We start from the raw sequence: 12,547 nt of genomic DNA, 5'->3' as shown, positions 1-12,547 counted from the left end.
AACACTTTGGTGGGTGGGACCACTGAGGTCACGCAGTCAATCCTGCAGTTTGAAGCGAAGCATTTGTTGACCCTGGAACAGATTAGACATGGCTTGCATGGACTCCATAAAGCCTTTAGTGCTAGACACTCTACATTCTGTGGGTACCTGTCCCAGTGCTGCCCTGTCGGTGTACTGAAAAAAATGTTGGGTGTTGATCTGATTGAGGGCTGTGACTTGTCTAAATATTGGAGCATACTTGGGTTCTCTTCTTTGTAGAGCAGGCCTTGCCATGATTTTACAGGCAATGATGTTTAACAGGTTTTCAGAAGCTTGCAGTATCAAACAGTTGACAAGAATTTCAATTACTTGTACAAAGAGCCATCCTGCCTTCTGCAGCTGTGTTTGCAACTGCCTCCATTAATAAGCAACTTAATGCCTTTCTCTGAGTGATCTAGAAATGGTTTGGTAGATGTCACACCTGTGTTGCCAGTGAGATGGAAATTAGTGGAAAAAAAAGCAATGCAGAAACATCTTGTTTGAACACCTCCGTTTCCAGACTTCAGGAGGTTCTATTGATGGCTGCCATCCTGCCTTTATTAATTACAGGTATCAATTCAAGAGCTATGCCTGTATGGAATGTGCTTTAAAAATGGTCTGGAGTATTCTTGTGTCTTGTATTGAAAGCTTCTGCCTTCAATGCCTGCTAGAATAGGCTAACAGGGTCTTACACAGAACATGCTCTGAGATACTGCTAAGTCCCTGTAAAAACATAGTTAATGCAGTAATACACTTGGGTCTGCCAGTCTCTGGGTAGCACTGACATGTCAGAATAACTGTTTGTTTGCAGTTCATCTTTTAATCTTATTCTCAAGCCATGTGATGGTGTTTTCTTTTTAAGCACTGGTATCTATCTTACAGGCTAGGTCTCATAGTTTTAAGAATGTGAGATAGAGTCACTTCTGTACCTAGGTAGCCAAATATCAGTGGCTAAAAACCCATGTAATAAATTTGTCTCCAAAACAGCTTATGAAAGAATTACTGTTTTACTATCAACATATGTTTTAGAATTTTGTTTTTTTGGAAAACAGAGCATGAATAGTAACAAAATACTAGAGTGTTCCAGGCAAACAATTAAGTTTAGGCGGAAGATAATCAAAGCAGCTTAGCAGGTAGAGCAGAATTCTGTGACAAAACCAGTAGCTTTTTGTGTGTATGCATTTGAGACCTGAATCATGAGAAAGAAGCCTCGAGAGCTATTTTTCAAGAAAAAAGATTTAAAGTTTCATTGTAAATGGGGGGGGGGGGGGGGGGAGGGGAGCATGTGTGAATTAAAAGTTTTCCTATTTCACGAAACAAGAGGTTATTTTGTGCATAGTAGGCTTTAAGGATCTTTTTATGAAAAGCAGTATTTACTTTGTTATTCATTGCTAATTGGCCCGTAAATTGTACAGGCTTAGTCTGTAACTGAAATTATTGCCACTCTGAACTGATCTGTAGCTGTGAAACAAAGTGAAAAGACTACTAAAGTGCTGTGTGCTCCTAATAAATGGAAGTGGACTTTCAGCACAGAAATAAGCTTTGCCCTTTTTCCACTTTTCTCCAGTCCTATCCAAACTGCATTCCAGCTCCAATGAAGTAATGGACTGTCAACGCCTTTTCATGATGTTACTACTCTAATACACACTGAGGCAGCAACACAAACCATTCAACTCTGCTGGAGGTTGAAGCTAGCATATAGATATAAGGTAGGTGCCTTTTTTACTATATTGCGCATTTTTGCATAGTTTATTTTTAAATTATTGCCCTCTGGGATATAATAAAACTTTGCAAAACCGCATAACATAGTAAAACAAAAGGCACCTAACTTCAACCCCAGTAGGCCATCTACAATAGCTTAATATATTGAGTCATCTCTTTTACCTAAACTTTTCTGGATATCTGTTTTGAGTTACCCATCTTGCAATCTAACTCAAACCTCTCTTGCTACCCCTGTCTTTAAAGGTTCAAGCTAGTGAGAGGATCTTTCATTGTATCTTTTCCATCAGCTCCGTCTCTTCCCACATTCCTCACACATGTAATAATTTGTCCTTTTTTAAAGGCTGTCCTCTCAACTAACTTCTGACTTTGCTCTTTATCTCACTTCATTAAACCTTATTCCTTAACTATTTCTGACTTCTCCCTTTCTCTCTGCATTGTATTCTGTACAGCATTGGTCCTCTTATCTATGACAGCACTCTCTAGCTCTAATCTTTAGAAAACTTACATGGTTAGTTTCAAGTTTCTATAAATGAAGTCCATATTGTAGTGTCATATTGATGGAATACATTGGTCTTACCACACTCAGTTGAAGCTCTGAGATGGGAGTTGTGTTTGTACAGTAAAATACTGCATTTATGTAGTATTTTTAGGCTCTGGAATTCTGTTTTTCTTGTGACATTAATGACAACAAGCTGGATGTTGATGTTTATCTCTACTTAATTTACATAGTATTCAAAGATTACCCTATAGAAATTAGTACCTATCACACTTACTTTACCAATTCCACACAGTCAAAGGGTGGTTCAAATCAAATTTGATGAGTCTGCCAGGAGTAATGAGAATTCTTTGTTTTCCCTTAGGGAGGAGGTGGTCTTATGCTTCAAAAATATAGTATACTGAGTATACTTAAAGGTGTTTTTCCTGTGCTTAGCTGTTGTGACAAGACAACTTAATTCTGTGCTTTTAGTATGCTGTAGGTTTCAGCAATCACTTTACTGGCAGCAGCTTTACAGTGAGCTTTGGCATTCTTATATCCTCTATTCAACACTGATCGTGTAGGACTTCTCTCTGTAGGTATGAATTTGAGATGTTAGCAAGGGGAGTTAGGAAAATACTCTGGGAAAGAAATGGTTACAAAAAAGTCTGCAAACCTGTAGGCAATTCCGTAGGGTTTTGCTGTTTTCCAGTAATGCAAAATAGCACAAAAATGGACAGCTGCATGGTTGAGACGTGGTTTGTAGTAACATTTCCTTTTAAAGAATCATAGAGTGCTTTGAGTTGGAAGGAGCATTAAGGGGCACCTAGTTCCCAGTGACCCTGCTGTGGGCAAGGAACCTTCCACTAGACCAGGATGCTCCATCCCATCCAGCCTGGCCTTGAACACTTCCAGGGATTAAAGATTTATTTTGGGTGCAATCTGAAATGCTGAAAGCTGTACCTTCATAGAAAGTCACAGACTGGTCATGTTTATTTCACTGAGACTGCCCATTGCAATCTCTGGGTGCGGTGCCATGTGCTAATGAAATGTGTGTGCAAATAGATCAGATCTGGGAAAGTGGTAGATTCGTCAAAGTTTGAAAGGTGATTTTCAACTAGAATTTATTTTATTATTCCTGTATTGTTGTGTTTATAGACTTGATTAATACTCCTTTTAAGTAGTTTACTGTTAGATTTCTGCCATTCTTTACAACCTCAAGGCAAGAGCATGAAAACAGCTTTCGCAAGGTGATGATGATAGAAGGCTTTTACTATAAGATTGCTTCAAGAAAAATAATCTTAAGTCTTCATACTTGAAGAAAAGTTTCTCAAGTCTGTGTCAAATTCTTTGGTTTCTGTCAAATATCATTGTTCTTGTAACATATACATTGTCACTGTGCAAACTGATGTTAGCTGAAATTATTTTACATGGTGAAGTGACCTTTCCAATGACAGCTTTCTTCTGTCCTGTTCAGAGTTCTGGACTGAGTCAAATTGATATGGTTTGTTAACACAAAATGTGTTTCATCACAAATTAGGTCTTCATGTTCTGTTTTAAAATTTGCAGCTTTCTTAATTAGATACCTTGGCCTAAGTCATTTAAAACACTTAGGACCCTTATTGAAGGACACATTAGGATGCTGTAGCATCTAGCAGGCTCTATTTCATACCTGTACGCCCCCCCAAGCAGAGGAGCTTTAGGGTGTGTAAACTCCTCAAAGGGTGGCTTTGGAATTCCATGCTTTAATTGCAGTTGCATGTTAATGGCTAAACTATTGAAAGATAGCTGTGTCTGCACTAAGTGTTTTGGGTTTTTTTTTTGAGTAATCAAAGTACTGTCATTTTATAATTGACTTAAGCAGCTGAGCTACAGTAGATGACAACCTCCATGGCTAAAAGGATGGTGATGAGAACCCCTTGCTAATTTCACTTGCATTATTCTCTGTCCTCTATTCAGCAACTTAATTGTCTTATAGCAAACTGCCTTCTGTTTATGTTGCAGTGGAAACAATGGATGCTGTGTGCCTTTGAACCTCAAATCTTGTGTTCTCTGGAACCCTTTCCGCAGGTAAAATGCGTATATGAGTCACTTGTTTTCTTGTACTTTTACAGGACTGTCTCCAGATCTCCAGTCAATGGAGCAGATCCGGAGAATTATGAGACCTACAGATGTTCCTGACACAGGTGAGTGATATGAAATTTACTGTAAACAAGTCTTAATGATGAAATGGGTTTAATCAATTTCTGTGCAAGCAATGTAGTGACTTAACTCTGTTCACAGTACGATATTCCTTGGTGCCTGTATAGGATGTGAGCCTGTTCCTCACGATGGCTATGCTATCTGATGTGTTAAGGGTTGTTGTCTGTGGTGTTGTTGTTTGTCATAGCAGAGTAGGGTATGTTTTTTGATACATGTTTTTGGATACATTATTCACAAGTTTCCTTAAAACATCTTAGAAGTGTAATGAAAGATAAAGGAAATGGAAGAGGTCATTCCCCTTGCCTTGGTTTGGCATGCACAAACCTTTTAGTCTGTCAAAGAACATAACTGTTCAAAGTTAAACAGTACAACAAAGTTAAATTTCCTGGGTATTTAAGTATTTGAGCTTCTCTCTGTTTGTCTCCTTCCTCATTAAATTTGAAAAATACAGCTCTTACTTCATTGCAGTTGGCATTTCAATTGCATCTATCAATGTACTAGTTGGGAAATTTTCTTCTTCTAGGTTATTGTTCTGTTTATAAATGTTGGATGCAAATTGCTAGTGCTTCCTGTACAATGTTCTTTTGAATGGCTTAAATCAGTCTTGCTCAGTGTCTCATTTATTACAGATTTTTTTTACTAGTGGATTGTTGAGCAATACAGTGGGATAACTTTTAAAGTGTTGATTTCAACAGTGGTCTGAAATTAACTTTCAGAGGAGATATAAGATCTGAACCTTTTTTTGAACATAAGTTACAAATAAGTTAGAAGCATTCTGTTTCCTGTGATGTTCCTTGGCATGGAGTAATTCAGGGACTAATATTAATATATCTACTGTCCCTTAACACCACTTCTGTGCAAGCCAGTATATACACTCCTGACACTAAGATGCATTATAGACTGATGAGTGATTGTTTCTGTAGTATAAATTACTATACTGTTTGTCCTTTTATGCTACTTATTCATTCAATGCATAACCAAATAAATGTCAGCACAAACGAGTCAATCTTTGCATATATCAGTGTTCCCAGAAAAGAGGGTTTTATTCAGCAGGCATAATAGTGCTTGAGGCACCCCCACTTCAGGAATGCCCTTACAGAACGTAGTTCTTGTTTCCATGGACACTCCACTGAAATGATTTCTCTTCTTGGTACCTCCTAAAAATAAGTATGCAGATTTTTTGTAAAAGGTTCTTGTTTTGCGTAGTGTTAATTTTGCTTTCAGAAGCAATAGCTGTGTGTGTACTGTCAGAGCTAAAAAGAAATGTCCCATCAGAGGCATGCGTGCTGTTGTGCAATGACCAAGGTCTTCATCTTTTGGACCTATTTAAGGAAACCAGTTTTACATAATGGAAGTAAATCTTGCAGAAAATTGAAAATAAACTGATGTAGTCTCACTTCCATTAAAGTTTTAAGCCCTTCAAAGCTATCTCTTTGTGAAGGAGTGTCACTTGGGGAATATTTGTGTTGATACGAAAGTTTTGGTAGATGATCATGTGGCTGTGCTAGGATTAGATCATTATGATGGCTTCTTTGAGCCTGATGAAAAAAAGCTTTACAACTTCAATTTAAAGACCTCTTAGGACAGATTTGCCTGTTGTTCTGTATGACCCTAGAGATTATTTGATTTTGGGGAAAGAATAGAAGAGGAAGCACTCACTAAACAGCTGAGACAGGCTGCTTCTATCACTTGTTGGGAACTCATGGTAAGAAGCCATTAGAGATTGCAGGGCAATTACTGTTTTGAAAAACTCAATATAGAACTAAATTTCAGTAAAGTTAAGTTCTTGTCATGCATTGGTTGTATTCAGTAGTTTATCTCTAGATGGAAATATTATCTAAAATCCAGTTGTACTTGTTCTGTTCTTTCTCTTCTAAAAACAAATCAAATTTTAGCCTGTTGTTAGAGAGCAGCTGTGTCTGGTGCCAAAGACCATTTGATAAATATATGTAAATATAAAATGGTGTAGTTGCACAATAGGTTTCAAACATTGGTTTGCTTGATTACAGCTTGAAGGATCTGTTGTTTAAGAAATAACACCTTCAATATTTTGTTTAGCAAGTAACCAAATGTAAATGTCAGTCAAACTTCTGAATGGTAGATGAAGGAGCCTTCCAGCTTATCTTTCAAATTGTGAGACAATGCTGTTAAGTATTTATATGTCCGTGGGTCATCACAGGTAAAGAAAGTACAATGCCTTTCAAACATTTGGGGGTTTGTTTGTGTTCCAGTTGGATTGGCCTGGTTCTTTCTCATGCTAATATCAATGGAAAGGTCTATATGTGTAAAGGCATTGCAGTTGATCTAGAGAAATCTTTTTTAATACCCGGTGTTAACTCCAGAGTTGGCTGACCTTTTGTTGGCAGCAAAAAAAAAAAAAGATCTTGACCGGTGCTGAAATGCCAGAGAGGTTTATTGTTCTAGCTTAGCTTCCAGACTGGCTGTCACGAGGCTTTTTGAAACAGTCAACAGGGGTCCTAGCAAATTGGCAGTGCTACGTGAGACAATGTAGTTTTTTGCTGCGTTACATTTTGATTTAGTCATTTAAGGTTCTTCATGAATGGCAGGAAAAGTAAGAATCAGAAATTTGTTTGTGTTGTTTGTGTTCAGAAACTCAGAGTACAAAATTACTGCCTTTATGACTGGCTTTGCATAGGACTTTTCAATTTACTGCACCTTTCAAACTAAGCTTTCTCGGTGAGCTGTGGTTGCCTGTTCATACACATGCACTTTAATATTTTTAAACTCCTTTAATGCTCACTGTAAACACACTGAATATTACAATAAAAGATTATTTCAGAGAACTATTTGAATCTGACTTTTTTCATCTCAAGGCATTTTCAGTGGTGAGGGTGTAAACAATCTCGAGGTTCAGACTGTACTCTTTGTCTGAGTTGCAGTGTAAGTATTGTTGCATTTGTCGTTAAGGCTTATTTTCTTTAGGAGAGTTGCTCTGGTGATTACAATAGAACTGGTTTGCATTATCAAATACCTCCCAAGACTGGCATTTTCATTTTTATTATCTTTCAAAGGTTTGCTCTGTGACCTGCTGTGGTCTGACCCAGACAAAGATGTGCAAGGTTGGGGTGAAAATGATCGTGGGGTCTCTTTCACTTTTGGTGCTGATGTGGTCAGTAAATTTCTGAATCGTCATGATCTGGATTTGATCTGTCGAGCTCATCAGGTATGAATTTTGCTGCTGTTGCTTCTTGAAACCTCTCCTGCTCCTTATCAGTAGTGTATATTTGGAAATTAATTTGCACTGTGTTATTTCTAGAGACAAAAATCTTTCTAATAAAGGGCCTATAAAGGCTGTGTCCTTTTGTTGGCTCATGTTGAACTGTGTCTAATGTCAGTTGAGTAGAATACTAACACTGGATTTTTCCATTGATGTCTTCCTTTTGTACTGTCTGTTAAATGTTAGACTTACGTATGTGAGCATCACAGGTAAAGTCTCCAGATTTAAAGGGGCAGAGTGACTTGAATTTGAGATTTACACTGAAGTTTGAGTTCTTCACGTTCAGCAGTAGACAATTCCCTGGTAGTTCTGGCTTGAACTACCTCTACTTTGCTTCATGGAAATATTAAATGCATTTTGACTATCTCTACAAATAAGTCTGTACGTAAAAACTTTCACTGTTTGCCAGTATTTTGATTCAGCAATCCAGAGTATTTTGGCATAGGTTTTTTTATTTCCTCACCTTTCAGTCAGGCAGTTTTTGCATTGCCAATCCTGAGCACGCTTTTTTATTAGGTTACTTCAAGCAAGAGTGCTACTTAGGTGGACATCAGGTTTCAGTTTCCTGTATAGCATTTCAGTTTCATTATTTAGTCTATTTTAGAAGCTCCCTCTTGCTGTGGAACAAAAATAGGCTCTTTATTCTGTGTCACTGTTAGGCTTGGGTACACTATTAGAACACTTAAATTTTTTTCTTTGTAATTTTACTGCTAAAACATTAGAGAAGATTTAGTATTGATTCCACATGCTGACTGGATTTCTTAACTGCTGATCAAGATTGCTGCCAATTTTCTAAGTCATATAGTTGATTCAGTTCTTTATAAAAGGAGGATGATATCTTATAGAAGATAATGATGATTGCACCTAAGCAATCAGTTGGGTGTATTTGTTGTGCTACATTGTAACATAAAGCTTTTATTTCAGAAAAGAGGGAACATCCTCAGCTGATGCATCATACTTCTTGCACAATTGTAAAGGTGTATCATGCTCTTAGGCAAGATCTGGCAGAATCACTCTTTTTTTATAATTTTGACGCTCTAAAATCACCTACACTTGAGGTGTGTGCAGTCAACACCAATTTAAGCAAAACTTAATTGTTTCAAGTTGCAGTGAAGGGGGTATCCAGACCTTGTGTGCTCCAAACTAATTAGGTCAAACATCCACATTCTGTGTATAAAGCATTAAATGCTGGGAATCCTTACATTGGCAGTGTATAATTGGACTTCAACTATGAAATTATTTAACATTCAAGCTCATGTGTGCTTAACATTTGAAGTGTCAGACAAGGGGTATACTGTCAGGTAAGATAAAATGAGTGAACTTGTCCTGTCTGAAAGTCAAGACATAAAATAGCTGTTTGAGTTCCTTTATCTTTCTAATATAAAGTGCAGTTTGCCTCAAGATACTTTTTTTGTTCTTCAAAACTTTGTATGTGAGCCGTATTGATTTCTCTGGTGTTGCCAGGTGGTTGAAGATGGATACGAGTTCTTTGCTAAACGGCAGTTGGTCACCCTGTTCTCAGCTCCAAATTACTGTGGAGAGTTTGACAATGCAGGAGGCATGATGAGTGTGGATGAAACTCTGATGTGTTCCTTCCAGGTATGGTATATTTGTGCAGTAAGATGACTGTAGGTGTTGGGCTGTATGGACCATGTTAGTGTGCTCGTGGCTGTGCTGGTGCTTAGTGTAAAGCAATATTCTTGGGCTACAGAGGGGACTGCACAGGAGGCTGGCATTTGTGAACAACTGGAACTGCAAACCAGCTGTTCTCCAGAGAACTGGAATTTGATATTTTCCAAACTATTACATATTAAGTTGTTCATTCTATTCAAATGCTCATTTCAAAATTTAAAGTTTAGTTGGGTGATTTCTTTTTTGTCATACCTAATGATTGGAGTACACAATTATGCAAACTAATGGTTATAGGGACCCTTTTAATACTGCTGCTAAGATCAGTTTTGAGTCCCTATTCCTTCTTGGATGTGTTTTCAGCGCCTTTTCTTTCCTCTTTCCACCTCAACATAGTGGTAGAACTAGAAGGATTTAGAGTTGCTGCTACTGTTGCATGTAGAGCTAAGAAATTTGTAGGGCTGTGATGTGATTTCCACCCCCTCTCCCACCATCCTCATCCCTATTGTTCCTGCTGAACAAGGTTTCATGTGGGCTTAACAGTATCTGAAATGTTTTTAGTTATTGCTGACTCAAAGGAACTTCTTTATTTTCTCTAAGATATTGAAACCATCTGAAAAGAAAGCCAAGTACCAGTATGGTGGACTGAATTCTGGGCGTCCAGTCACTCCACCTCGCACAGCTAATCCACCGAAGAAGAGGTGAAGAAAGGAAATAATGGTAGAAAACACCATCAGATCTGTCAAGGACAAAACTCCATATTACAATATATAATAAGTGTGCACTGTAAAACCATCCAGCCATTTGACACCCTTTATGATGTCACACGTTTAACTTAAAGAGACGGGTAAAGGATCTTTATTAATTTTTCTAGTAGAAAGATGTGCGACACTGTATTGTAACAAGTATAGCTCCAAGTTCTAATATCCAGCATAGAGAGGAAAAAAAATTAGGAAAAACTATTTCAACTACATATTCACATTTACCACGGTTTTTAAAGTTGACCAACATCCCAGTTAAACTTGGTGTAATAGTTAAACCATATGAAAGCATGATGTTCCATTTGTGTAATGTGGTCTTATTGTTGCTTAATTGCTTTTACTTTGGTTATTTTGTAGCTAGAATGACGCGAATATGGTACCTAGTCTTATTTCCTGGCTCTTTGAAATTGATATGAGGAAGGGGCTTTCTAGAACAGCCACTGATCTCTTATCCCCCCCCCCCCCCACCCAATCCCCTGTTTTTTCATCATAATGCTGTGTGCCCCATTATAATGCAAAGTTTATAGTACAGTAGTCATTAAAAGGCAAACTGAGTCCCAAATGCCCGGACTGGACAGCTTGGCAGCCAACATACATTAAGACAGAAAAATCTGTCCTGACCTTTTTACTTCAACTGCCACACAATGAATTTGTGCACTATACTATTTTAAATTATTGACATTACACTGTGCAATGGCACGTCATTTAACTTAGGACAAAAATGGTATTGCCTATTAGTTGGTAACTTGATTTAGTGGTACCTTGGCTTTAGTTTTATTAGCATGAAACACCTTTGGCATGCTTAGCTTCCAGGTAACTTCCTACCTGCATCAAAATTCATCTTACATAGTTCCACAGAACATGAAGATCCTTACTTGCTAAGCCTTTGAAAGCTGACATTCTTTTTCAGAAGAGGGTGTGTTTAAATGGATGTTCTTCAACATACAATAGGCTAGATGATGGGTGGTGAGCTGAAAATGCTACAGGAATGTCCAACTTTATAGTAAGGCTTACATCACTAAAGAATCTATCATTTGGATTTTCATGATCAAATTTCATATACTATTGTATAGACTGCTGCTTTGTAGTGTACTATAGTAGCAATAATTTCTGTACGTGATCAAGAGTTAAGCAGTATTTTCAGTTCTCTCCTTTATTAAAAGAGCTAACATTGGCAAATGGCAAGATATAGAGAAGATACAAAATATATAGTAGGATAAATGAAAGGCACAGATTTGTGGTGCTTTAGGATGCAATACTTATTGGACACAACTACAAAAGCTTTTACTGAATACTGTCAAATTTGTTAGATTCTTTGGGGGAAGGCTGCAGATTTATACCATTCTAAATGTGCATCAGTAGATGTAAAACTCTTGACTTCAGTATTGTCTTTGAAAATGTTAAATTGAGGATTCTAGTAACTTATGTTTTATGAACTGGCACATTATATAATGCAAGAGATATATTGATTTCTGACACAGTGAGCAAGTTCTTTAAAATGGATTTAAGTCTCTTTTCTAATTCCATTTTGTTTTAAATGCATATTTTAAATGTAGGTTTTTTTCATTTAGTAAAAGTTGTCTAATTCATTTGAATGAAGTCTGACTGGTTATTTTAACATACCTGACTTACTCAAAACGTGTGGAGTTGGTTGTTTTTAAAGAAAAGGAAGTCTTACAATATATCTATCTGTTACTGATTTATACTGGGTTGGTCTATGGTTTTGAACAATGGTTTATTCTATCCCACTTTAAAGCAAACATCAGTTTCAATGCTTAAAATAAAATGAAATAGATTTTTTTGATGTTGTTCAAAGACACTTGTTCTTGAAAGTCAGCAGTAAGAGCTGTGTGAGAGTAACTGCAGTTTGGGACAAGGTAATTTATGAAATCTACTCTGTAAGCATTGACATGGTAACTTCCTGCTCTAAGTCATTGCTTACTTGAGATTTATTTTTGCAAGTTTTGAAAATGCTGGGTTTTACCAAGTGCCAGCCTCTGTGTTACCAAACATCTGGATTAACCCTTTTCCATTTTTTCTTTTGTTTCTGGAACAATGTCTTCTGTATCATAAAATGTCCAGGTGTAAAGCTGTATGTTATGTGAGTACCTAACATGCTCGCTTGTGTTACAGATGCTATGTCAAAAGAAAAATAAAGTCTTCGGGCCTTCTTCTGTGTCCTAAAGAAATAGGAAAGTTTTAGTTTGTTTAATGGCACTAGTAAGCCACATTGGGTGCTGGTATTCTGAAGAATTGCTATTTTTTACATAGCAGCAGTCATTTGGAAATTGTTTGAATGTTGTTTTGATTTCTGGAGAGTTGGAATGTCTGCTAACATCCCTCATCATCTATATGGTGGAAAACACACATGATGTAGTAATCTTACCCCTACAGATATGACTGATATTCCATACTAAAAGCAAGTCTGATACATAACAGAACTCACCACTTCAACTTACATTTACAGGGTTAGTACGGATCTCTGTTTTTAATATTGTGTAT

The 12,547-nt window shown here is 37.2% G+C and overlaps 1 protein-coding gene across 1 annotated transcript in view; it reads left to right on the top strand.

The window, feature by feature from the left end:
* The window catches only part of PPP1CB (protein phosphatase 1 catalytic subunit beta), a 29,449-nt gene extending 17,215 nt beyond the window's left edge, over window positions 1-12,234 (top strand). The window contains exons 5-8 of the mRNA XM_071427943.1: window positions 4,330-4,401; window positions 7,450-7,601; window positions 9,120-9,254; window positions 9,885-12,234. Of these exons, the coding sequence (XP_071284044.1) occupies window positions 4,330-4,401; window positions 7,450-7,601; window positions 9,120-9,254; window positions 9,885-9,989 (464 nt within the window). The 3' untranslated portion in view covers window positions 9,990-12,234. The remainder of the gene's footprint in view (window positions 1-4,329; window positions 4,402-7,449; window positions 7,602-9,119; window positions 9,255-9,884) is intronic.
* The last annotated feature ends 313 nt before the right edge of the window (window positions 12,235-12,547 follow it).

The sequence above is a fragment of the Agelaius tricolor genome, unplaced genomic scaffold (assembly GCF_023055355.1).
Source record: "Agelaius tricolor isolate 1412-34295 unplaced genomic scaffold, bAgeTri1.0.p SCAF_1, whole genome shotgun sequence".
NCBI lineage: Eukaryota > Metazoa > Chordata > Aves > Passeriformes > Icteridae > Agelaius > Agelaius tricolor.
This window is presented reverse-complemented; position numbering and strand designations above follow the sequence as displayed.